Here is a 27,220-nt window from a genome sequence, read left to right on the forward strand (position 1 = left end):
AACAAATTATATTTATTCAATCAATTAGTAGAGATCACAAGCTTTGATTTATAACTTCAACCTTTTTTTTATAACTTTTACAAAATATTTGAGTATGATGAAACAGGCAGCAAAAATATGCAATATTATGAAGGGGAACACTACAATACATAAATGTAAAAGTTACCCAAAATGCCATAATCAAATATTTGTTGACAACCTGACTTTGATAATAAATATACAGTCTTATTTGATCTCAAAACACTGCCTTTTTGCTTTTAAACAAATATCTCCGGCTAACAACCTGAGTGTCTCCCAGGGCAATATTACACTATATCATTACACTATGCCCAAGTAAGATAGGAAGATAACTATTATGAATAAAATGCCAGGCAAACTCAACTAAGTTAAATGTTTATATTATATAGTTCAAAGCAATCTCAAACCGTTGAAAACACCAAAAAATTGTTTTAATAATAGATATGACTCTAAGCATACTGCTTCGTCTCGCTTTCTCTCGATAATAGCGTCTTGGGCTCCATGGTGAAATGTGGATTCGCTCACGCGAAGAACATACTGTTTATTTACTGCTCATGTGCGCCATCTGACGACCGTAATTTTTCGAAAAATATTTTAAGTATATCTATATTTGTATAAGCATATTTTCTTGGGAAAATGTTCACAAAACATACCAATGCATGCACTGAAAATTGGAAAAATCAAGAAAAAATGCAAATGCACACATAAAAGAGACTACGACTGCTTTATTTATCGCCCCAGTGCGCTTGGTTTGTTTAGTATGTTCGGCTATTTTGATTGACAGTTTTTGATCGCGGTAACTTTTGCTTGCTTTGCGGCTGGTATTAAATAATTCTGAACGATGTATCCAATTTAGCTTTCCCACACCTTTCAAGTCTGTGGCTTAATAATCATAAAAAATGGTTTCAGTTACTGACAACGAGTATTGCAGCAAATTTATGAAGGATCTCTGGAAGCAGGTATTGATTTTGTATCTTACAGTCTTAAGTCGATCTCAAGTCAACTTGAGAAATTGTTTCTTTCCTGTATTTGCTGCTTAAATTTGGCAATAAGGTGTCGCTGACTGGATGACTCACCGAGTCCTTCGCGACCCCTCATCAATAGCTAGATTCAATGTCTTCCGTTTTTTCCTATTTTTATGTGTTTTTATTGTTTCACATTCATTTTTGCACGATGAAAAAAAATATCTGATTTTCAAACTGAAGAAATATATTTCATTTTATGCCCAGATGTCGGTTTAGTAGTACCTATTTTTGAAATTTTATATTAGGAAGTTGATGTACTGTATGGAGTTTACTTTGCTAGACCCGTCTTTTTTTATTGCTAGAATAGCTAACACCAGAAGACGAATGAATCAATCCAGCTTAGGAATAATTTGGTTTTTATCACATTCTCATCACCATTATTTTTGTGTAGTTTGCTGTATGATTGGGCCAAATTGTCGATGTTTCTCCTCCACCAGGATAAATATAAAAATCCATAATACTGTAATACCGAAATATTCCAGTCTAGTGGAGTGAACGCTGTGAAGTAAACTCCTTAGAATAATGCTAAACAAAAACGCGATGCGATAATTGCCGAAACTGATTTATATGTTTTTTTTTAAAATAGTCTGTCTGACGTGGTATAAAATTCCTGACAGGCGTGTTGCTTAGTTAAATAAAATCTACTCAATTTTCAACTAAGCATGTATATCTCATGCCAAATAAATTTTAGCATTCTGTTAGAGACAGACTTTTATTAAAAAAAAGCTAGGCTGTATTTTTATCATATTTTTGTTTGACGGTATTTAAGCACTTGCGAGGTGTACTTCGTTAGACCCGAATACTGTAATGTATGTAATATGTAAATGAGTACTTCAAAACAAAAATATTACCTTATTAAGATCAACTTATCTCCAAAGATAACTATAAAATCCTATCAATATTTTAAGTGATTTATCTTTCCATTTCAGGCAAAAGAGGGAACGACTACAGACACTGTGTTAGGATTTGAAGGATTTTATTTGAACGTTCATTCCTGTGTTTTAAAGATTGCTTCTTACACACTTTTGAAGAAGTTTACTGTTTGTGGGGAAAATAGGTGAGAAGATCTGCATTTATTCTGTCTCATTATTGGTGACATTGCATCAATTTCCACCACATTATTCTGACCCCCTCTTTTCCTGTGCTTGCCGAGATACACCACAATTCATAGGTGTGAATACTGTATGTTTATCGTGTCTCTTTTCTTAGAAGCAAGAAAACTACTAATTTCAATATTATCACACATTCCATTTGTATTAATTGCTTACAATGATAATATTATTAAGCCTAATAATTACTATGTCCATGGATTTTAGGAAAGTGAATAAAATATATTGGGGATTTTCGAATGTATTCGGAGTTTCAGATTCGAAAATGATTTTTCAGAATAGTTTGGTATTCGGCTATGGCCATTCCTGGCTGGAAGCTGTCCTCGATGACCGTAGGGTCGTATCGCTCCCTCCTGTCCATACTAAAACAATTTTATTGCTGTTGCTATTTTATTGATGACTGTATATTTTGGTTGACGAAATAATGAATCTCTCCATATAATCTGTTACTACAGATCTTCGTAGTATTAACGCTTGGTTTAGGTTAGCGAGGAGTCAGAAGCACGTTCCAATTTTTTTTTGTAAACTGTACTTTAATAATATTTTTATAAGTTCAAAGTATTATAATTTTAAGTATCTGAATATTGCGGAAATTTCTGTTGGGAAAAATATTTTAGGAGTCTTCCTTATTTTGGTAATTCAATAGTAGCTCACCATTCTTCAGTTGAAAAAATATATATTTGTTTTAATTCCCTATCAATGTATGTTAATATCCCCAATTGGCTGTGAAACATTTTAAATTTCAGAGTTAGTGGGAACGACATACTAAATGGCGATCACAAGACAGAAGAGGGAAAAGTTTCTAATGTAAGTATGTGATGCTATCATACGACAATATAGATGGTGAATTTTGCGTATAGTCCTAAAAATTTAGGAAAACACTTGATCTATTTATCCTGTGTGGTTCGCAGATTCGAATTCTGTATGGAATGATTTTTAAAAGCATATTAGATGATTAGGCAGGTGCCCCAGAAGTATGTGTACCAATATGGAGGTAACTTATTTTGTTCGCTTACTTTACATCAAGTTGTATAAAGGGACTGACGCCTATGGGCAGGGGGTATATTCACTTGGCTAACACAGACAGTCCCTAAACTCGTAATAGAACTAAAATAAGGAAAATCGGAACAAAATTATGCCCTAATCCTAACGACCAAGCGTTGTTATAACTGATACCAGAAGTCTCAATTTTGGCTCAAGCATCTAATAATAAATGTTTAAAATGAGGAATTTTCGAATAAAAATATTCTAAATCAAGAATTTACTTATCAAATATATCATATTTTTGAATGTATTTAAATTTTGCATCCCTTTTGGACATTTTAGCAAGCCTCATGTCCCATACCTTTTGCACGGGGCATACCAGATGATATAGTAAAGCTTCCATATTCTGGAATCAAACCTGAAATGTTTGAAAGAATTCTGAAGTTTCTTTATACTGGGCAGATTGAGATTCCTCAAGATAAATTCGAACAGGTAAGGGTATAATATATCTGAGTGTTATTTCTTAGGCATTGTGGTGATAGATATTTTCAACTGAAAATCAGGATCACAATTTCTGCTAAAACCTAGTTTTAGAGTCTGGTTTTGTGATAGCTCTGAGTTAGATAAAAATTTTTTGACTCTATAGCCTTGCTTTTAATTTTGTAGATTTTCTTGCCAATAAATTGTCGGTTATGAAACATGGTATGAGACTGCATTCTAAATTGGCAAGTGTAAAATAATTGAGAAATCATAAGTGCTGTAAAACAATGGTTGTCAAACTTTTTAAGCCGCGCCCCCTTTTTAGAATTTGTCGAGTCTTGCACCTCATCACCCTAGAAATAACTTGCTAACAATAAACAGTAGTAAGGCGAAAGTATGTTTTATTTAAAAAAAAGAAATGCAAATATCCAAATCAAGATCAAATCTATCAAATATTTTTATTTTTAATTAGCTTCAAACCCCCTCAAAAAATTGTCTACGTCCCCTTGTGGAGTGCTCATCGTTTGAGAACCACTGCGCTAAAACATCTGGTCTGGATGACTCTTTTTCTATGTAAAGTAATTAGAAATAAGACTATTTGGGGGCTCCTGAAGTATGCGAACCAAGATGGCGGACATCGGAATGTAATATGTGTACTAGGTTAGGGTTGCCTTTTAGAAAGTAAGAAGCAAATAGTGGTGCTCCCGAAGTATGCAAACCAAGATGGCGGACATCGGAATGTAATATGTGTACTAGGTTCGGATTAGGCCATAATTTTAGGTACAAATACTACGAGAGGCACTTGACTAGTCTTTGAACTCATAGTAGGACTAAAATAAGGGAAATTGGAATAAAATTATGGCCTAACCCTAACCTGTTACCCATGCTACGTTTCGATGTCCACCATCTTGGTTCGCATACTTCAGGAGCACCACTATTTGCTTCTTACTTTTTTAAACTGTACTATCCAAACTAAAATGAAGTTGAATCTGAACATGATTGGGTGACTGTATGGAAAACCCAAAAGAAAAAATAATGTTTCCTTGTTCTAGGTTGAAAAGTTTTCAAAAGAATATGAAATTCAAAGTCTTATTGATATTTGTAGAGTTTATAACGAAAAGCAAGATGAAATTGATGGTAAGAGTGTTGCCAGAAGTTGCATTAGAGTAATTTTTTTCGGTTCTCTCGTAGTGTGTGTACCGGGGTTAGGTCATAATTTCTTTCCGATTTTATTTCTATTACGAGTTCAGGGACTTTTGTGTTAGCCAGGTGAATATACCCCCTGCCCATGGGTTTCAGTCCCTTCACACAACTTATCTATGTAAAATAGGTGAACAAAATTAGTTACCTCCATATTGGTACACACACTTCTGGAACATTTTTTCTCTGTAATATACATGACATTGCACCAATGATCATGTCTAAGGATGTCTGGAGAATTTTCTACCAAAGTATTTTCTAACATGTCTCAAGTCTTGGAGATGGATGGTCATAATTAATATAACTTACTATTCAGAATACACCTTTCAAAATATTCTTCAAATGTGTGTGTCTGAAGGATTTACTATAGAATATTGAAGTTAGTTATCTTTTCTCTTGCTATAGCATTCTTGCATTACATGCAAACGAATCCCCAGGCACAAAAGCATGGAAGAAGTATAAGTAGTGAAAGTATCGCAGACACCCAAATCATTAGCACGAATTGAAGTAACTTCTTCATTTCAATGATTGCTTATGACCTTATTCAGTGATAAGTCTTCCAACTTTGCTTACGCATGTTCCTACTTACAATTGACCTCACATTCACGTTGTCTACTGCATATTAGCATTTATTTTAAAACTGAATTTTTTGTTCCAGATGCAGAGATTGAAGAGCCAGTAACAGTCGTAGTGGAATCCAATGGTATGTAATTTTTTTTAATTACGTTTTATGTAATTGCGGTTAAATTTTTTCTGAAAATCATTCGAACAAATTTTTTAAACATTTTTGAGACTTTCATTTGAAAAAGCCAAACAGCTCTCTTGTAAATGTTTGCAATTTTTTCTATTTGGCACCCCCCCCCCTAACATGAAGAAGAGTTTTAAATATTCTGTGCATTTTGATTTGTGAATATTTTTTATTCAGACACCAACTGTCATTTAAAAGAAGTAAATATGTCACCAAAGAAATTTAAATGCTTGGACTGCAACAAGGTATGTTACAATTGGTTTTCTGTAAAGATAAAACAGTAATTTAAATTCTTATTACGCTCGGAACAACGCTGTTATTGACTGATACAGCAGTGGTTCCCAACCTCTTATGGCTCTTAGCCCACTTCTGGAGGTTTTTGGCACTCATGCCTCCCCCCCCCCCCCCCCCCCATCAGCTCATCATATTATATAGGTAAGTTTATTTTGACTTGATAATCAGCATTAGGAACTATAAAATAATTAATAAAAACATATTTCTCTTGTTACCAGGTATTTAACAACTCCAGCAGTCTATCAGAGCATTACGCTTTATTTCGTCACGGCCAATTAGACGAAATACCTCCATGCAAAGACTGTGGTGTGTCGTTTTCCACAAAAGAAAATGAAGCCGACCATATTTGCAAGGATATCTTAAACACTGTAAATCCAGGTAGACGTTCCACGAATTTTATTCTTTTTGGAGTTATGATCAAAGCATAATAAGGTATTAGGCAGTGTTCCCTCTAAGGTGTGCGCGTGTGCTCGCGCACACAACTTTCAGAGGCTGCGCACACGCATAGATTTACTGCGCATAGACGTATTTCGATGTAATGTAACAATGTTCTCGGTTGGCAGGTTGAGAAAATTTGTTGTTGGCCCACCCATTACCCGGTTAGAACGCCAAAATTTCTTCATTGGTTTTTGCACAAATATTAGTCATTTCCAAAAAAGTGCGCACACACCAAAATTTCTGCGCACACATACTACAAAAAATTAGAGGGAACATTGGTATTAGGTATTGCATAATCACTTAAAAATAAAGGGGATTAATCTCTGAGAGAAGTTACCGGCGGCCAGTAAAGGGCGAAGAATTTTTGCGTAGTTTTGTGCGTTTGTAGATTCCACGAAAATTAAAACAGTTCGTGACTGTATTTAAAGTTTTTATGGATACCATGTTTCCCTTCAAAGAAAGCTTTAGTTAGACCAGGGGGTTCTTACATTTCCTGAGCTTTTGCGCCAAAGAATTGCGAGGTCGTATGAACTCAGAAATGAAGGAGATTAATCCATGAGCAAAGTTACGACCAGCCATAAAAGTACCAAAAGATACTTAGACTATAAATAATTATTGCATAGATTTTTGATTTTGTAGATTCCAATTTACACAAGAATTAAAGCAGTTCATGACTTTATTTGAAGTTTTTATAGATTCTTTTCAACTTGCCCTTCAAGCAAGGCTTTAGACCAGGGGATCTCAGTGTGCTTGAGCTTTCGCCCTGTGGAATTACGCACTCCACACAAAAATATCTTAAACTCAATATCCAACTAGCTTTATTCTTACTGAAGTCCCACAAAATTTATATTTTGCAGATGAAATTTCTGATACCTGTTCATATTGTGCAATGAAATGTGAAAATTTATCAATGTTACGAGAACACGAGAAATCTCATCATTGTCAAAAATGTAACAGGGTAAGTTTGTAGACTTTATAAGTCTTTTTGGATGGAAGAATGGTTAGAACATTTGTGTCAAAAACTATGTCGGCATTGTCCCACTGATTACCCAAGGATGGTTTGAAAGTTCAAATTCTATGGAGTAAGTATGCACAAGAGGATTGCTTGCCTACTTGTTAGTTCATGTAGTTTTTGATTACAACTTCATCTTCTTAGACTTCTGACTCCAGATGTTTCAAACTTCAGATTTTTTATAGAAGTCATTCCGTCATTATCACTGATTTAGAGGGGAGCCTTAGAGATGTAAAAGTGTGAAAACACCTCATTGGTGTGATCACCCAATCAAATAATTGCAACCTAGACCCAGTTACCAGCTTGAATTTTTTAAATCCATTTACTACATCACGAGTGTATCCAGGGGGGGGGGGGGGGGAGAGGACCCCCAGGGTCGGAAACCCCCCCTTTTGAAATTAAAAAAAAAGCCTTTCCTGTCTATCCAAGTTCACAAATCTGTTGCAATTACCTGTTTTTTGTCATATACAGATCCTTGACTCATAACCAGACAATAACATCATCACATAAACTGTCAAATGTTTCAAATAGCAGAATGATAATTTATCCATCTCAAAACTCTGCAGTTACCCATAGTCGCCACTAAGTTTAAACGATTTCATGATCCACTATTAAACTTTATTTTATTTCAGGTTTTCAATTCCATAGAATACTGCGCTTTCCACACCTGTGAGCCCCGTAGTAAGAGAATTTCATATGAATGCGTAGAATGCAAGAAGGTTTACACAAGTAAACAGTGTTTCACTAATCATCGGAAAGTGCACACTGCTGATGATAGCCTGACATGCCAGGTAAGATTCTGTACTGTACTATATTTTCTGTACTTTTTTTTCACCCATGATAAGCACTGAGATATGCTAGGCATTCAACAACTCTGGAGGTAAAGATTTTGAATCCCGCTGAGGCGCTGACAATGATGTACTGGTGTAGACTTTCCGCCGAGTTGCTTGATATATATTTTTCCCAGCCAGTGAAAATCAGTTGCACATATATTATGAGAAAAAAGTAAGCACACAGTTTTACTGCGTAAGGGAAGCCGCGTATTACCGAATCTGGTTATCAAGTAGCGAAACACAAGGTTTTAATATCTAACTGAAAGTTAAAACGATTTAGGGCAGTGATTCTCACTCTTTTTAGTCGCGCCCCTTATTTTGAATTTGTCCAGTCTCATGCTCCAGCTCCAACTAGCTAACAATAAGCTATGAATAACAGATGATAAGGGTGAAAGTATGTTTTATTCAAAAACCACTGAAAATACGTGGATGGAACGTAAATATCCAAAATAAGGCGGCAAGGTCAAATCTACAGTAACTAATATTTTTATTTACCTTAATGCCCTCGCAAGAAATTGTCCCTTTTGTGGGCGCGCCCCACCATTTGAGAACCACTGGTTTATGGTTTAGAAAAATGGGGAGGTAATGCTGAAAAACGAAGATTGTTATCTTACTCTATATTGATAGTGATCCATCACTTGTCGGTATGGCTTTGGTGGATTGCCATACCATACATAGGTAGTGAACAATCTACATCTTATTGATGCAAAATCGACTACTTAAATTGTTCTGTAATGATCAGTAGACTGGCCACATAATGTAATAAATGATTGTTCTATTTAGTTTTGTGGAAAGAAATTTCTCCATCGTTTGCCGTTGAAGAAACATATCCTAACTCACACAGAAGCTGGGAATTTAAAGCATTCCTGTAATGTCTGCGGAGAAGAATTCCGGTACTTGTTGTTTTCGTAGAAACATAGTTGAAGGGTGACCACATAAATAGGACCCAGGCCATTTGAAACATATTTAAGAGAAAACACAATTTTTGTGCAAAACGTCCTGGGTTACTGAAACTTCTGGGCACAATTATACACAAGTTGACGATTTAAATAAATCTGTTTCACTTTCACAGAAGTGATTAGAAATTAGTAGGTTCTGTTTTTTGGAGACAGTTTTAATTGCTAGATTCTTAATCCCATTATGTTCAAACAATTCATGCTCAATAAAGTGAAAACACGCTGTGAAATAACCTTGTCAAGCAATGAAACTAGGGAGAACGAAGTTTTCTTGTGAAAGTAAAATCAGTATTGCGCCTAGCATTGTGTCTCCCCACCAACTGCTCTGCGGCTCCTCCGGTGGGCCATGCCCCCCCCTCCCCAGGTTGAGAACCGCTGCACTATGCTTTTGCACAAGTGGATCCGTATGGTATGCGTATAATGCAAAGATGCTGTATCAAGATATTAAAAATAAAGATGGTCATTCTATGTGATTCAAGAGCCTTGCTGCAAACTAACACAAATATATGTTTTTGAAATGATGAGCCAGTAATTTTTTTTTTAAAGTGTGTTAAATTTTTCAGATTGAAAGTCAAACTTTACAACCACTGCATCAAATTCAGTCATATGTTGGATGGAGTTCCATACAAGTGCCAGACATGTGGGAGGTCTGTAAATACATTTGATGTCTAATAAACATAAACACTAGCTCACCATCGCAGTTCTGTAGCTTTCATTTTTGACTTCCTCAACAAAGGGTGTCCATAAAGTCCCTTTACAATTTCAATTTGGTTATGAAGTCAGTTCTCAATATATCTTAACCAGGTTTTTACTTTATGTAATCAGTAATTGTTTAAGTTTTTTCACTTCATTTAATACATCTGTGAGGGCCAAAATAATATATGGTGTTGATAAATTCTCTTTGCAATTTGAAAAAAAAATTAAAGACTTTATGGACACCCTATTTAATAAGGTATATACCAATATCGCTCGGTCAACTGTAAAGTCATAAATAAGCACTACTGAATAATAAATCTGCCCACAGTCACCTGAGCACGAGAGATCCAACATTTGTGGTGTTTCGAGAGACATCACTGCTATATGTTCGTGCAAACAGATTTTCAGTAACACCTAGAGTACAGAATAGAGCAGGGGTGTGCAACCTGGGGCCCTCAGGCTGAATGCGGCCCACAAAGGAAAATTTAGGGACCTGCGGAATAGCGCAAATTTTAAATAGCATTCGGCCCGCGAAACGAGTTTAATCTGGTATTAGTTTAATTAAACGAGTTTCAGTGCAATTTTCTATGTGCGAGTAATTCCAATTTCTTGGATTGCAAAGCTTATATCTGAGGCCAATTTATTACCTAGAACGGGGGTCTTTTGTCGCTCGCAGGCCAAAATTAAGATTGCACGTCATTGGCGGGTCGCACATATTTTTAGAAAGTTGAAAAACCGAACGGATGGTACTTTTTATAATAAAAATCAAGCAGTGATACATCTCTCGGATATAATATAGATTTATTTCCTCATTGCATCTCATGAAATTCCATTTGAATATTTTCAGCGCCATTGAACCCTTTGCACTTAGCATTAACTATGTTGCCATTTGCCCAATTATAATTAAAGTATATGCTCATTAAACGAGTAATTGTGAAATATATCATTGTTAGGTTATAATATAATTTAGTCTAAAGAATATATTCCTCAAAACGGATGTTTTGTTACTATAATTCAGTGAAGCGTCGCGGGCCGGATTATAGTGTTCCGCGGGCCGGATGCGGGCCGTAGGTTGCCGACCCCTGACCTAGAACTTTACCCCAACAGCTAGCTTGTGCGAAGCGAACTACGCGTGTCACAAGATCAATACCCAAAATATTTGTGCGTGCAACTACTAGGAAGCCTGTGTTAAATAAGGGTGCGGTGATTTCAACCAGGTATTTGTATTTGGCTCTCTGGTATTAAAAGTTGCACATCCCTGGTATAGATCATGACTTTTCTAATGATAAACATTAAGTCCTATATTGTCTACATTTACATTTTATTGCATAAGAATGGTCATACGAATTTTATCTAGGTTGGCCAGTTCTACTTTCGACTATTTTTGTTATGATTTGTCTTGTGCATTTCAGTGTGTTTTCAAATGATCGGGATTTGAACAATCACTTCAGGACACACACGGCTGCTAAACCTTTTCAATGCGGAGAATGTGATAAAACATACAGTTCAAAACTTGGATTAAAGGTGACTATGCCTGGTTCGTTCTGTAGTTGTAATCTGCAAATGATGCAATTTTTTTTTCATGAGGTGTTTCTAACTTTTGCTATTAACAGGGCTCACGTAGCGCAGACGTCATATAATATATCCAACCTCATTGACATTCAATAATGATAAGTTACAGTTTTGATACAATATACATTTATATATATTAGACTCCCTTTATTTATTTTTTTGCTCTAAGTTTTATTTCTGTCCTAACCCCAGAACATACATTGGATGTAATTTTCATATCAGCACACTGCTTTCAAAATACCTCCAAACTTCAGTTATTATTTTCGAATCACACTTTAATTTTCACTTTACTTCAGCTTCATATTAATTCTCACCACCTCAAGAAAGCTACTCACAAATGCTCGAAATGTGGTCGCAAATTTGCTCAATCCTCCCATTTACATGATCATATGAGGACCCACTCGAGCGAGAAGAGACATGTATGCTCGTTTTGTGGATTGGCTGTAGCTAGCAAGGTGAGCAGTGATAGGAGAAAACTTTTGGTTGTAAACTGCTTGTCTGAGGAAGTCCGACTCTGGTCGGACGAAACGTTACAGAAATACATTTGTGTTAGTGTGCAGCTGGACTCTTTAATTGGATAGAATAGTCATGTTTATTCCAGCTACAGCATATCCTTGCAGCATACGGATCCACTAGCATAAAGGCATAGAGAAAAGATAGGAAGTTAGTCTCGCGCAACCCAAATTTAGTAATAGGAGAGTTGTATTTATTTAGGAAAGCTGATAAAACACTTTCATTATGTGATAAACCGAGGCCTTTTGTAGATTAGATATGCAAACCTCATGTCTGTTACCTTACCCAGGGGGTACTCCCGAAGTATGTGAACCAAGATGGCGGCCACCGCAAGTCTGGAACATACTATGTGTACCAGGTTGGGGTTAGGCCATAATTTCATACCAATACTTATTATTTCAGTTCTTATATGAGTTTGGGGACTAGCCAAGTGACTCCCATAGTATTTGTACCTGAAATCATGGCCTAACCATAACCTGGTACACCTGCTATACCTAGAACAGGGGTCGGCAACCTACGGCCCGTGGCCAGATTCGCATGCTGCGTGTCACAAGATCAATATCCAAAATTTCAGCCTATGTTGAGGTGCAGCCCATGATTTCACTCAGTTATTTCTATCTGACCCTCCTGTATTAAAGGTTGCACACCCCTGCTTCAAGTCTTTAATAAAAGTGACTTGAACGTTGCACCAGGGATGACTAAAAACCCTGTCAAATAATGTATTACTCTTTTCCAGATTAATCTTAAACGGCACGAAAGCAAACACACAGGTGATCGTTCCTTAATATGTCGAGTTTGTCACAAAACATTCGCCGTGCGACATGATTTAAGGAGGCATATGAGATCTCATGAAGTAAGATTTTGATTTTTAGCTCACTCATAATGGTGGACCATGGCCTTTTTTTCTAGTTCAATAGTTCTTGAACTTTATAAGCCACGCCCTCATTTTAGAATTTCTCAGGTCTTGCCCCCCACCTCAAGAATAAAGAAAGACTGAATTAGGAAAAATAAATAAAGAAATGTAAATGATCGAATCTAATAAATATTTACATTTTTAGTCAGCTTCCCCTTAAAAAAAAATCAAAAATCACGTCCCCTTAAAATATTGCCTAGACTTGTGGGGCACGCTCCATTGCTTGAGTACCACTGGTCCAGTTACTAGTATGGGGATAAATACCAGGTACATGGTCTTTGATTGTTCAAAGATACCACATCTAACCAGTGATGCTGAAATCCTCTGACATAATTATGCCTTATAGCAGCGGTTCCCAACCAAGGGCCTGTTGCCCGCCCAAAGGGGGCACGGAGCAGTTGCAAGGGGGCCACGTATGCAAGGTGCAAAACTGATTTTATTTGAACTTCACAAGAAACTTCTTGTCCTTCCTAGTTTCAATTTCTCAAAAAAAGTCATTTAACATGGTTTTTTCACTTTGTTGAACATAAAGTGTGTGAACATAATGGGGTTTGGAATCTACTGATCAAATAACTCTATAAATACCACTGGAATGATAAACAGGGGGCCATGAGTGCTGAAAGCATCCGGATGGGGGTCACGAGCGATAAAAGGTTCAATATCACTGCCCTATAGGGTTCAATGTATCGAGTAAAAAACACTGACATGACAAGGAATCTCTTATGATTAATTTGGTTATCAATTGGGTGGAATTTTTGGATACCAAGTAGAGGTAAGATCGCGCCCAAAAATTCCAGCCCGACCTGACTTGGGCCCGTGGGTATCAAACCCCACCAGACCCCGCATAATCAACTAGATTTGCAAGTCCGACCCGAGCCGGGTATGGTAAGGTATAGGAAAAATATTTTCGGGCGTCAAAGGTCGGGGAAAGGTCCATTACAGCTTCTTCTCTGTTTTATTCAAATTATTTCTTTTATAACAAATATTCCTTTGTTTAGTATCCACACATAACTTAAGTATATATTTTTATAAAAATATATATTTATTAAAAAATAAGTCAGCGATAGAGAAGCCCGACCCGAACGTAAGGATTGGCATTTCAGGCCCGACTCGACCCAAAAAGTCTGGCTCGGGCTTCAGATCTCAGCTCTAAATTACCAAGTATCTTCTGTTTTATACTTTTTTCATGGTGTTATCTCTTTTAACTAATCATCGAAATTTTCATTTTTAATTTGAGAATCTGCCTTTTTTTTCATTCGCAGGCTGTTAGCAGCTCAGAAGGCAGCAATATTGAAGAAATAATACAAGATATGGTTTATTCTAGAAGTAACGGTGAGATGGACACTACTTGAAAGGAAAATTGGTTCATACAAGCTTGTATGTTTTGGGCTGGTGTTTTCAAATTGAAAAAATGATAATCATTTTTACCACGGTAAATTATCATCATCAAGTCCATGCATCCGAAAACAAATAACTGGCTAACTAATTCCATACCCGACATGGACTAGTAACCAGATGAGAGGTCATGGTTCGTCATATGATTAAACCGTAAACATCTAGTGTACCAAGTGGCACAGTATACGCAGGTGCAGATGACATGTGGGAAATCGGCTGACGATTCGTTATTTTCAGCGATATTCAACTCATTTTTTTCCAAGCAAAGTTTCGTACCATATTTGAACTATATGCAATTATCCCCAGACTTCAAAACTTATATCCACACAAACTATAATTAAAAATTAGGCACAAGTGGGCTGGATGAAAAACTTCGGTGTATGTTTATTTGTTTTGTAAAAAGCAACAAAAGCGTGGATAAATTATCATTACTGAAGACTGGATGTATGCACAAGACCATACTGGCCTAAAACACAAACGTGCGGTAGGCCGGATCTGACCAGTGCCAAAATTTGCCCACCCCTGACTTAGAATAATATCCTTAGTTACGAGTTGTTTATAAAATCATTTCATACAAGGCCATTTATGTAAGTTGGTTGGGAAGCCTTTTGGGCGAGAGAATCCAATTTCACATGCCTAATTCATCCACGTGCCGAATATTTATATTTGTTCTAGCCCGAAAGATATTTTTTTGACCGACAAGTACTGTACTAGACATGCAGTGTTAATCGGCACACTGGAATCGTTGACATGGCCTGATGAACCGCTGCACATTTTTGAATTTCAAAACAGCTGACGAGTTTATTGATTGATTATTGTTTTTTCTGTTTTTATAAAGGCTTTTCATTAAAAGGTGTGATTTTTTTTTAGCAATTTTCCTGTTTGAAATTTGTTATTCTGCAATCATGGGGGAGTCTTGGGATTCAATGTGGTTTTTAAACTGACTGGATATCTTATTATGGAGCAGTTTCACACCTTAGCTGCAAGAGGAGGTGTTAATCCAAAAGGCTATCCTATTTTTTATGATTGAACGTGGTTTTCAAACTGACAGGATATTTTATCATAGAGCAGTTTCACCTTGGGAGCAAGTAACGCTCTGCAAGAAGAATGTTCACTCTAGTTGAAGTGATTGAACATGGGAGCCCACAACAGACTGTTAGATGCAACAAGGTCATCACAGCCATTGTCATGGTGTGTGTGTAAACACTGGCATGGTATAGTTCTGACCCAGACCCTAGAAAACTTCTTTACTATTGCGAAAAATTTGACAATTATTTTTGAGTGTTTTGGTTGCAGCTACAAGGTCATCACAGCCATTGTCATGGTGTGTGTGTAAAACACTGGCATGGTATGGTTCTGACCCAGACCCTAGAAAACTTCTTTACTATTGCGAAAAATTTGACAATTATTTTTGAGTGTTTTGGTTGCAGCTACTTTTAGCCTACCATACCAGAGCTTTTCTAGGACATTTCTTTATGTAGTGTCCAAGAACCGAACATACATTCATTCGTAATTTGCCAATATTCAATGTTGCAAATTCATGATTTTAGAAAGAATCAGATTTGAAAATGTATCATATTTTGGGTATTATCATTACTCAAAAGTACTTGGGTGTTTAATAGTGAATGTTTGAAAATGTCCCATTGTTTGGAATTCGCAACTGATGCCCTGCCCTGTGAAAAATGAGACCGATATTTCAAAGTAAATGGCGTAATTCGGGTATATATCTGCATACATTATTTATTCATTGAATCGCAAAACAATTAATAGAATATGATATTGGAAAAAATTATTACTGCACTGCATAGAAGGTTTGATTCCAATTCGTTCACAATATGATTAGAGCATGAAATTCCAAAAAGTAGGTAGAAAGGTGGACAGAAGTAAGATTATTTTTAAAGCATTGTTAGAACAAACATAGCTCTCACAGCTCAGACCTAAGTCAGGATCATGCCCTTTTTTGGATTGGTATATGGCAAACAATTAAATGTAAGTCTATGAATTATACAATTATTTAGAGTCAGATTTTTAGTGAGAGCAGTCATTGAAGTGGGTGTTTCAGAAACCTACAAGTTATCATATTACAAAAATGTGATTCTCAGATACCTTTTAAAGGTGTGGGAAGCTCAGAACCACCCATTAGAATACACTGGTTATATTTACACAGTAAATCACCAAACTTCGTGATGATTTTGAATAATTTGAACAACAAAATTGGTATTGGCTATGCTGATCAACACTTGAAAAATCAGAATTGGCAATTTATGATGATTGAGCATTCTCGAAGGTTTTAGAATATATTTTATGTTCAATAGACAGATAATTTATTAATACAGAGAGATAACTTCATCTTGGCACAAAAAATAGGGTGTCTCAAAAATGTTGCACCTGGGTGCATTGGACAATCAGGACACAAAATTTTCGAGCCACAAATGACACAAACACAAGTGATAGCCTATAGAATATAACTTAAAAACACATGAGATACTTTCCAATAAGGATTTAAGCTGGTGAGCATTGCAATATATGTCTGTGATATTAAAACGCAATCTATTTTGGGGACAGATTCAGAATAGTGAATTATTGTATCTGGCGCTAAATACTCATTCAAAATTCATTAAGCAAACAAGTTTATTTGGCTTCAAGCTTTCTCTACAAATCGGACATTCTGGTTTCGTATTTATCCAGGAATGAATACATTTCCAACAAAATAAATGCCCACAAGGGGTCACAGTTGTACGATTTCTCTTTTCTAAACATAAACTACATTTCATATCGGGTTTGTCTTCTTCAATTATGGAAGCTTTACTTGAATGACTGATGCCAAATTTTTCAGCTTCGCTATTGCTTATTACTGGCTTTAAATCATTGCGAATAGAAATAACATGCATAGCTAGTGCGATCAATGATTGTACTAAGGACATATAACCTAGTAGCTTAAAAGCCGAGCTTTCAGGCTGCTGTGACATTCCAGGGAGGTTATATTTTACATATTGAATGCCAGCAAATCGTTTTGACATGGTGTGATATATCCCTTGCAAATAGAAGGCAGATAAATGTAAACGGTTTAAAACATTGAAAATTAATCGCACTTTTTGTACCATATCTTGCAAATTTGTATGATTATGTAAATGTTCGCTTTTTGCAAGTTTGTTTTCAAGATGGCATAGAAATTTGTCAATTAAATATGGTAATAAAGTATGAAGAGCAATCATTATAAGTCTACTAAAACGACTTGGCAGCCGGTTCATTGTGGGACCAACTTGAATAATTTGAGTGTATTCCTCTCCTAATGTCTGCAAGTCTCCCAAAGTTGTGAGTCCAAAATAAGCCATATCCGACAGTAATTGGATTTCTTTGTTCCATCTTATTGTTGTTTGTGGCCCGAAAATCTTTTTCGTGCCATCGTTGAACAGACCTCTAAGATAATTGAGGTAAAACTCGTCTTTTTGTGCAGAGGAGATTTGAGCCAACGATTCTGAAGGCGTGAGAGACATTTCTGATTCTTATAGGCGAAAATGGTGGGAAAAATTGCTACCGCGCAATGCCAGAACAAATCTTACATACAGCTTAGCATAATTCTGTAATTTATGAATTGCAAGCAAAACAAACGAAGAGATATAAAGTCAGAGCAGTCGACTTTGCAAGATCATCATACCTCCGGTTTAACTAAACATCACAATTGCAGACCGAACGATGCTCAATTTTATATTTTTTCAATTTGCCTGTTTAATTTATTTACTTATAACATGAAAAATTGTTATTTAATGTAAATATCATGAAAATCCTATCCTGAAATTATATCTTCACCCAGACAGGAATGAAAACAATGCATCGGACTTCACAAAATAACCACAACCACGGTTTGACTAAATAGAACAATTGCAGACCGAAAATAAATGATACGTTGTTTTGTATTTTTATTTACTCGTTTTTGTATTTACTTCATTAATTTAAAATTGTAACATATTCTAGAATTATATTTTTCAAAAGAATATTTTACAGAAATGTGTTTTACTGAAAATCAAAATTCTTCGGTCGATTGAGCTTCGTGGGCGTGTACCCCCAGGCAACCAATCAAATTCGATCACACGTTATGCCAAACACGTCGACAGGAATAACCTATTCTATTTTGCCAGCGATCGCAAGTTTTTGGCTGTAATTTCAGAATTTGGGTGCTAGATAAAGTATAATGGGCGATATGACATGCAGAAATACAGACGTTATATTCCTTTTTGATGTTGATGGAACTCTCACAGCGCCTAGGCAAAAAATTTCCAATGAAATGAAAGAGTTCATGCGCCAGATTCGCAAAAAAGTCGTTGTTGGAATTGTTGGCGGTTCCGATCTTTCAAAAATCACCGAACAACTTGGATCTTCTGCTGATGAAGTTGCAAATAGCTATGACTATCTGTTCTCAGAGAATGGACTTGTTGCCTACAAAGATGGGAAACTTATTCATGAAGCGAATATACAATCTCATCTAGGTGAAGAGCTTATTCAAAAGTTTATCAACTTCTGTCTCAAATACATGGCAAATTTAGAGTTGCCACTAAAACGAGGGACTTTTATTGAATTCAGGAAGGGTATGCTCAATGTATGCCCTGTTGGACGTAGCTGCTCACAGCAAGAACGAGTAGATTTCTTTGAGTATGACAAGAAGCACAATATCCGCAAAGACTTTGTTGAAACTCTACGTAAAGAGTTTAAAGGCAAGGGAATGACATTTTCCATTGGTGGACAGATTAGTTTTGATGTTTTTCCAGATGGTTGGGATAAGCGTTATTGTCTAAAACATATTGAACATGAAAATTTTAAGAAAATTTATTTCTTTGGTGACAAAACAATGCCAGGTGGGAATGATCACGAAATTTTTGAAGACCCGAAAACAATTGGGAAAACAGTCACTTCACCAGAAAACACAAGAGAGCAGGTTGAGAGCTTGCTCAAAACAATGTCACAGTGATATCTAGAAAATATATACCTGTATGAGATATATTGAAAATTTGGTTCATAACAAAATTGTACCAAGAGTTTTTGAACACCTTGATTATCAGCTGTTTAATTAATTAGGTAAGTAATATATTTGTACCTCAACCTGGTAGAACTATGAAAAATAAGAGCTGAAAGATATTGTCATATTTGGCTACAATTCTGTTTTAGTATGTCTGTAATAATTTCAATTCAAATATCAAGGAACCATTGGTTCTTGGAATTGGAAGAATACAGACCATAACTTTCGTCAGAATTGCTCCACTTTTGATGGACTGTACTTCTGCACTTGGGTGTTACCGCTTCCGCTTCATTGCAGTATAACATTATAACTCACACCTTATTTTTTCTACTTATGGTTTAACTTTAAATGAAGTCTGTTCTTTAGTTGTATTTTTTATTGCGTGTGTTATCGTTTGCTGAAAATGGTCACTCGTCAAGTTTAGTTTCTTCATCCAGTATAAAAATAGCTTGCAAAATTTAACACACAATGTACTGGGGAGGGAAGCTGTAACCAAAGCTGGTTATCAAGCAGCGAAATAACAAAGAGATAAAACATGTCTGTAATTTATTTAAGATAAAATAACCTCAACTGTTGCATCATGTCTCAACTAATCAAGGATAATATTTTCGACTCGAATAGAAGAGACACACATGCTATTCAAGCTGAGGCAGTTTTCACCTTGGGTCTTTTCTTGAGTAATTAATTACTGATCCCATAGCATTGTTTTTATTGGTAATAGTCAGATTTTTTTATTGATTTTATTTTCAATAGATTGTAACTGAGAACAATTTTATTTTCGAACGAGTGACTTTTTTGTATTCATACCAACTTTTTTCACTTGATAAACTTTGAATTGCTTATTGAATAATCATATAGCTAATGTTTGTTGATTGTTGCCCATTTCGAATGTTCTGCTTCGTGGCTACGCAGACAACATCTAAATTTATCAAGTATACGCTTGATTGTTATGCACTAATTCAGCGTTTCTCAAACTATGTTCAGCAAGCTTTTTCGCAATACTGCGGGACAAGAATCAAAATTGCGACTGAATTGGTCATAGATGTACCGGAACAAAAATAGTTTGAGAAATGCTGGTAGCTTTTATATCTCCACTTTATATGTAGCAACTTTATTAAATAATATAAAATTTGTAGAATTTGCGAACATTCACAGTGTACTGAAAAGATGGCCTGGTTTATTTGGATGGAATTATTCTGGGAAGTTTTAATTCATTGGCTTTTTAATCCGGATATGATCATAAGATGTCTTTGGTATTCTAATCCTCCATGTTCAATTTTCCTGAATTGCCCATCATTGACATTAGTATTATATTTATGTTTACCAACTTGTATGGGTAATTCCTAGCTGAATGGTGCTATTTTGAAAAGATCATGCCTTGGGATGTGAAATTTGCGGTACCCAGCCACATTTCAAACCTAAACTAATGGAAGCAATGGGTCACTGTACAATTGAGGCTCTTCCGGAGTTTAATTAAGATCTCAATAACTATCAGTATTGCCATATAGATCTAAGCAATATCCTATTGAATGTCATCCCTAATTGTGCCCCAGTTCTGAAATGTTACAGTAGTAACGTAATCCACGCTTGAACATTGAAATAAATGGATGGTGACATGCAGCTTTCTTTTGTGCACTTGGAAGAGATTATTCTTGAGTCGTACTTCGTTGCTTACTTTGTTTGTAATATTTTAACATTGTTTAATATTGCAATTTTAAAAGTAGTTTCTTGATGCAGTGAATTTTCTACTGGAATAAAGCTTTTATATGAAATAGTGAACAATTTTGTGGTCTTCTAAAGCCGGGAAATAGTTATCCACCTGACATCCATGAAGTGCACGCGAGTATTTCATATATTTTTTTTTTATTTGAGGTAGAGAGAAAATGTGACTCATCTATAAGCAAAGTTACGGGCAACCATTGAGATGCCAAAAGCTGCTGTGTGTTGGTTTATATAGGATTTAAGGTTTGTCTAATATCGCAAATGTCTTTGCTTCTGTGTGTTACAGTAAGGGTGAGGCTTTTTTCGCATTTACTGCACAAACGACCCTCATTTCTTTGATATATAAATGAAAACATTCTTCTGTACCATACGTAGCAATTCTCTTCGTAACTTAGGACGCACTTTAGACTCTCAATACTCTTGAAAACCTACGTTTTCGGGAATTCGGCCGAATCCACTAGCTGTTGCGGTCTAATTGAGCAATTGGAAATTTTGGACCCCCCTCCCCCCCCCCCCTTTGAAAATTCATGGCTCGCCTCTGCTCACGACTGCGTTCGCTATCAAGTTCATGCATCTTTGGTCTCGCCCACCTCTTCATGCACCCAATTCTGGCAACTTTGGTTGGGCAACTTGGCATTTGACCCCAACTATAATCAGCTTGGCAATATGTTTTCAATAAAATCTTCCTTTCAATAGAATCTTCCTTCCGCGGCGGTGTGGCTCAACGGGCTAAGCGTTAGGAATACGCTCGCCACCGCACCTCTAATTACTCTGCGTGGGTTCGCGGGTTCGAATCCCATGCAGGGATGGTTATGTGCGAGAGGATTGCTGGACTCCTCGCCGTCGTTGGGTGGTTCACGTAACCGCTGGTCGGTTACGGCTTCCTCCACCACCAAGTCCATGCTTCCGAAAACAAACAATACAGTAAAAACTAATCCCATACCCGACTTGAAATGGTAACCGGACGAGAGGCCGTGGTTCGCCATATGGATAAGCCGTCCTATCGGCTTTCCACTCCCCCGGGATAAATATGTAAATCCTATCCTACCCATGAAGGCTTGAAAAATTTTAAAATTGCAAAGGGAGTTTATTGATGTCATATATTGGTTTGGCCCTCGGATGTATTGTATGAAGTAAGTATAAAACAACAAACTTGATTAACTTTATAACAAAGTTGAAAAGGGACAATATGAACACCATGTATATATATTTTTCAATCATTTACTGATGGTATTTGTTTTATCTCCTCCTCCATGTGCATCGTAAAAACTATATGCAGTTGTCCCCAGGGCCAACTGACAAGCTGATCGGAAGCGGCCACTCATCTCCAAGTAAGATGATTAAAATGCAAATGCGAGGTTTATTTACATTGCCCAATTTAATTTAAAGGCCTACCCGGAAAGTCACCCAACATATTTTCGCATTAACGAATTTGAACGACCTAAAATTGATCACACATCAACCTGCGTTTTTTAAAACACTGCACAGGTATCTAAGTTTGCCGCCTGTCACACGTAGGTAGATATTCAATTTTGCAAATCCGTCAAAGTTACCCACCTAATTACCAGGATTAATATTAGCGTTAGAGATGGGCAATGGTTATGGGACATATGGTTACCCTGCATAGCGCTGTTACGCAGGGGATGACCGCTGGATTCCCCGCTGTCGTGGGCGACTCCCAGAATTGCCGGATGGTTACCCTTACCACTATAACCGAGGCTCACGCACATAGATCATCTTTACCCTAATCGGACCTGAATTGAAATCTCGCGAAACTCCTTGCCCGTCACTTGATCAAGCTGTCTTTTCGATTAATGGTTGCAAAAAGCATCAACCTAATCCATTGCAGCGATACGGCTTTACTTATAAGCATGCTCGCCAAGTAAGCAAGCCTTCAGAAGATTCCATGCGTTGCAAATCCACACAATAGCCTGATTACTCAAGTAAAGACGTTTATTAACCAACAGAAAGACACCGATTGATCCGATAAAACACGGGGCAAAGAAAACATGCCCAGCAGCAGTCATGCGAGAAAGAAGATGTCATGATCCCGAAACGAAGTCACGACCGCAGAGGTGATTGGAGTCATCCAATAATAGTAGAATCTTGAGTGTTGTTCAAAAAGGGTGATAATAGAAAGAAAGACATTGTCTTTCAAATTCAAGGAAATCTGAATAATTATTAATTGGATCTTTTGTACAAAGCCTCCGACCCTAATGCAAAAATGTGAGATTTGAGAAGAACACCCTCGCCACGTTTCAAATACCAAATCAGTAATAATTCGGTTGGGGTTTACAGTTCGGATTTCAAAATTTTGAATTTTCAATGAAATCTGCATTCCTAACCTTCTTCCTAACGGGATAATTACTATTTTTTTCAGCGGGGGCTTTGTACATAAGACCCTATCAATTTTGTATTATCTTTGCCGGTGGAACCCGTCGCATTTACAAAAGTAAAACATACCGATACCATACGTTATACAGGTTAACATCGAAGCACACGACATGCTCTATAATTATCTCCACAAGGCGAATCTTTCAAAATCATCTTCATGCGCGTTTCTACGCTTCGTTGATTTTTTGATATAGGGCGTGGCCAAATCCAACCAAATTTTAAATTCATATCAACTCCCATAACTTTTCAATTTATAACTCGTGTCACAGATAGGTTTTTGCTGCTGTGGTTGTTAGGTCAGAAGACTCAAGATCTTGGATTGGGTATTTATTGATACGGCAACTTCAAAGTTAAAACACAAAAGCAGCAGACATAACTAAAAAGCAGCCGACCTCCGGACCAACGACCGAAAATTAGAGCAAAAAATATATTTTTTCTCGCACGTGTAATGGTTGGTTGGAGTCTAATATTAGAAATTTGGATGTTATCACAATACTCAGATCCGGCAAAACAGCGTTGAATCATGCTTAGGCACATAAACAGATCAACTCAAATACAGAACTTAATTAAGCACAGTAATCAGTAAATACAAAGTAAACACAATGATCATCAACAATCTGGCGTAATTACTTATTCTTCATCGAAAAATAGTGCTAAAGCTAATTCCCTCGTCATTCGATCACACAATTTTTTTTTTATCGGCGATCAAAGTTTTGGCAGGGTGAGAAATCATGATGCTACTGTAGCGCGAAATATCCAATTTTGTGTCGCAAATACCCAGGTGCAGTCTGAGGTCTACTGCGCCAATGTTAGGGTCATCACACCAATAAATCGCTACATTTTATGTATTGACATAAGTGATATCCATTAGAGCAGTGTTTCTCAAACTTTTAAGCAGCGCCCCCTTATCAAATCTCACTTCAAAAATAACTAACTAACAATAAGCTTCAAATAACAGATAGTAAGGCGAAAGTATGTTTTATTCAAAAAACACGTTCGAAATGTACATACCAAAATAAGGCGGTTAATATCAAATCTAACAAATAAGTTTATTTTTAATTAGCTTCACGTTCCCCCTCAAAACAAAGTCTACGTCCTCTTGTGGGCGCGCTCGACCGTTTAAGAACCACTGCCTTAGGGATAGCAAATGCAGTTCTTCCTAAGCCAAGAAATATATTATACATATATTCATTAGAGTTGAGCATTAACCGACCAAAAATATTTTTTCATCCCCTTTAGGTACATAATTCCACATGTCATGTTCCTTCGTGGCTGATTCGAGTAGCCCCCCTCTGCCGTTGTGTTAGTATATTCTTATGCACTGACTGTCAGTATCAAAAAAGAATATATATATTAGGTGGTGCAGAGGCCATGACTGCACACCACTTCCACAAGTTCTGATCATAATTTATAAACCAGAGCACGCGTATGTCACGTGATGCCGTGTTAATGTGGAAAGAACACGGTTTACATCGACACCTCAATCGTGATTCGGTGTGGTGTGAAAGATTATACCATACACTTGGTATGAAAGATTATACCATAACTGGTTTTCGCCTTCTTTATATTAAGTACCGCTGTTACGTGATTACGACATTAACACTAGCGCGTTAGCGTCATGTGACGTTCTCTGTGAGTTACTATCTTTTTACACTTCGAATTTATTTCGATTTAACAATGAAAGATTACTCGATACACTGAACATTAAAAACCTTGTTATATTTCCAACAGATTTATGTCCAAATTCGATAAATTTTTACTCTTTAAATACAGTGCGATAGTTACATGCCTACGGTATTACCGCAAGCACGCTGAAGTCATATGATGTGTTGACCTTTGCACAAATACCTTTTTCCTTCTTCAAATTAGCAATGAGAGATCACACTTTGCAGTTCCCTTCGAAAACGATTCGAAATCGCCGTTTTTCCAACAGAATCAGGTCCAAATTCGACATGTTTTCCCGTTATTGAGACAGTACGGACAGTTACATACTTACGACACGTCATTTGACGACCCGCCTTTGTTGATTAATACCTTCTCACACATCTATCACGTTTTATTTTGACAGTGAAATATTACACGATATATTTAACCTCAAAAACAATCTGAATTCGTCGTATTTCCATTTAACTCATGACAATTTCGCCGGGCGTCATGTGATGTCTCACCATGCTCTAATTTCACAATGAAAGATTACATGATTTAACATCAGAATCATCTCCAAATCCGACAGGTTTTCGTCCATTTTAAGGACAGTCAGAACTACTGTTACATGCTTACAATATTGACTGCGGCTCGAGAAGACCAGACGAACTCGGAAGCGTCGGTCATTGTTTATCCGGCGATTATTATGACCAGTTAAAGCTAATTTAACAATCCGAGAGACTGCGGATTGGAATTTCTCGTTAAATTTAGCCTGGGGGTGTACAAAGTTTAATCGTACGAGGCAAATAGAGCTTGTTCGCTTAAAACCGTCATTTTTGCGAGTTTGCTGGACCGGATTGTCAAGCTTTTAGGTCCTTGCTGTAACTGGTTTTTCAAGATCTTGTACGACGACGAAAAGATTCTCGTTACGGAAGAAGGAGAGAAGAGTGAGAGAATAGAAGAAATAAAAGAAGAGAAGTTACTCTACCATGTCATTGTTTACCGGACAAGAAGGATTTTCGAAAATGTGAGTCCCTATTATGTTGTCATATTAACGAAACTAACCTCGTCCAGTCTGGGCTGGTCTAAGATTAGCGTGGGGCCGTGAGTCTTTATTTCATTGTCTCATTACTAAAATTGGCCTTAAATATTACATGGCTCTATGCGAAACGAATTGCGCGGCGACATTTTATGAGTTCATATTATGTTTTCTTATCAACGGAACCAACTTCTTCCGTTCACGGCCTTTAAATATTGCGGGTCCTATTCGTGACGGATTTCGAAGACGCAGGCTGAAAGTTTGCCTGAAGCACGAATATTCGCGAGTTGTGACTGCAGTTGCAAATATACATATACCGACCTTATGAAAAACGGATTGCGCGAGGCCCTATCTGAGTAGAGATGGGGATTAAAACTAATAATTAGGTTTTTAAATTTTATTATCCCTCAACTTAATGCAAAAATCACGATTGAAGTAATTTTACTTTACGAGCCGTGCGTATGATAAAATAAACACACGTATGCCTATACATGCTCATAATGTATAATGGTAAAATTTGATACTTTACGCCTGCGATTAGTGCGACCTCATGGGCTGCAGTGGCCTAGGGCCGGCCATGCCTCCAGTATCCAGAAAAACAACGTGTCATTCAAGTATTATAACACAAAATAGCACTCTTTCGGTTTTGTTTGCTATATTAACAGAAATAGGGAAATAGGCTATTTAGTCTTCAAAAGCAATGCTGTGCAACCTTACATGTATTTTAATTTTATGCCGACCTTCACACAATAACATAAAAAATTTTTTTTTTAAATTTTATTCTGTGATTGGATAAACAATGCGAACCTTTGTGAAAGCTTTCCGATGATAGTTCTTAGAAATGAATTGAGGTTTATGAGATGTGTTTATTATAATAGGATTTTTATATTAGCGGATTGCGGACAGAAAAAACGTCTATTCACTGCTCTCAAGACTACCTTTTAACTTACCAATTATTCAAAGTTTTCTGCAATAACAAAATAAAACAAACAAATTTATTTGATCCAGAACAGAACGGATAGAGTTACGCCAATCATGATTACGAATTTTCGACGAATGATACTTTGCCTGGGGTAATCCTTAGAATTCAAAGAACGATTAGGGGGTGTGGCATGGGCGGTTACGATTTTCATTGATATGACGTTGAACGCTGTTCTGTGATGCCCGGTACTGTAGATTGCATGTAGTTTTTGTGATCGTTATGAAAAAATAAGATCCACA

At 36.7% G+C, this 27,220-nt stretch overlaps 4 protein-coding genes and 1 long non-coding RNA gene across 5 annotated transcripts in view; 4 read left to right on the forward strand and 1 right to left on the reverse strand.

Annotated features, from left to right (window-relative positions):
• LOC144425610 (uncharacterized) overlaps positions 1 to 20,982 on the forward strand; it is a 76,010-nt gene extending 55,028 nt beyond the window's left edge. The window contains exon 2 of the long non-coding RNA XR_013477549.1: positions 19,926 to 20,982. This is a non-coding gene — a long non-coding RNA (uncharacterized LOC144425610). The remainder of the gene's footprint in view (positions 1 to 19,925) is intronic.
• On the forward strand, positions 793 to 15,065 carry LOC120345272 (zinc finger Y-chromosomal protein-like). Its single transcript, XM_039414652.2, has 16 exons — positions 793 to 977; positions 1,973 to 2,100; positions 2,899 to 2,959; positions 3,479 to 3,628; positions 4,669 to 4,753; positions 5,475 to 5,519; positions 5,742 to 5,809; positions 6,077 to 6,236; positions 7,154 to 7,254; positions 7,941 to 8,099; positions 8,925 to 9,034; positions 9,661 to 9,744; positions 11,206 to 11,317; positions 11,662 to 11,820; positions 12,615 to 12,731; positions 14,054 to 15,065. Exons 1-16 carry the CDS (start codon positions 918 to 920, stop codon positions 14,141 to 14,143), a joined length of 1,689 nt encoding a protein of 562 aa, XP_039270586.2. The 5' UTR covers positions 793 to 917; the 3' UTR covers positions 14,144 to 15,065.
• On the reverse strand, positions 16,749 to 17,825 carry LOC120345273 (peroxisome biogenesis factor 10-like). The gene has a single exon (XM_078114934.1). The coding sequence runs from the start codon at positions 17,681 to 17,683 to the stop codon at positions 16,790 to 16,792; it is 894 nt and encodes a 297-aa protein (XP_077971060.1). The 5' UTR covers positions 17,684 to 17,825; the 3' UTR covers positions 16,749 to 16,789.
• LOC120345274 (phosphomannomutase 2-like) lies at positions 18,268 to 20,982 on the forward strand. Its single transcript, XM_039414654.2, has one exon. It carries the CDS (start codon positions 18,379 to 18,381, stop codon positions 19,150 to 19,152), a length of 774 nt encoding a protein of 257 aa, XP_039270588.2. The 5' UTR covers positions 18,268 to 18,378; the 3' UTR covers positions 19,153 to 20,982.
• A 4,822-nt stretch (positions 20,983 to 25,804) lies between these two features.
• Positions 25,805 to 27,220, forward strand: part of LOC120346166 (grainyhead-like protein 2 homolog) — a 114,960-nt gene continuing 113,544 nt past the window's right edge. The window contains exon 1 of the mRNA XM_039415834.2: positions 25,805 to 25,987. Within this exon, the coding sequence (XP_039271768.2) occupies positions 25,950 to 25,987 (38 nt within the window). The 5' untranslated portion in view covers positions 25,805 to 25,949. The remainder of the gene's footprint in view (positions 25,988 to 27,220) is intronic.

The sequence above is a fragment of the Styela clava genome, chromosome 8 (genome assembly GCF_964204865.1).
Source record: "Styela clava chromosome 8, kaStyClav1.hap1.2, whole genome shotgun sequence".
Classification (NCBI taxonomy): Eukaryota; Metazoa; Chordata; class Ascidiacea; order Stolidobranchia; family Styelidae; genus Styela; species Styela clava.

Excerpts from the sequence above, each read along its gene's own strand:
- LOC120345272 (XM_039414652.2), top strand. The coding sequence starts at position 918 with ATGGTTTCAGTTACTGACAACGAGTATTGCAGCAAATTTATGAAGGAT. Across the intron at positions 9,035-9,660 it reads GTCTGCGGAGAAGAATTCCG|ATTGAAAGTCAAACTTTACA; the intron begins GTACTTGTTGTT and ends TAAATTTTTCAG. Across the intron at positions 9,745-11,205 it reads AAGTGCCAGACATGTGGGAG|TGTGTTTTCAAATGATCGGG; the intron begins GTCTGTAAATAC and ends TGTGCATTTCAG.
- LOC120345273 (XM_078114934.1), bottom strand. The coding sequence starts at position 17,683 with ATGTCTCTCACGCCTTCAGAATCGTTGGCTCAAATCTCCTCTGCACAA.
- LOC120345274 (XM_039414654.2), top strand. The coding sequence starts at position 18,379 with ATGGGCGATATGACATGCAGAAATACAGACGTTATATTCCTTTTTGAT.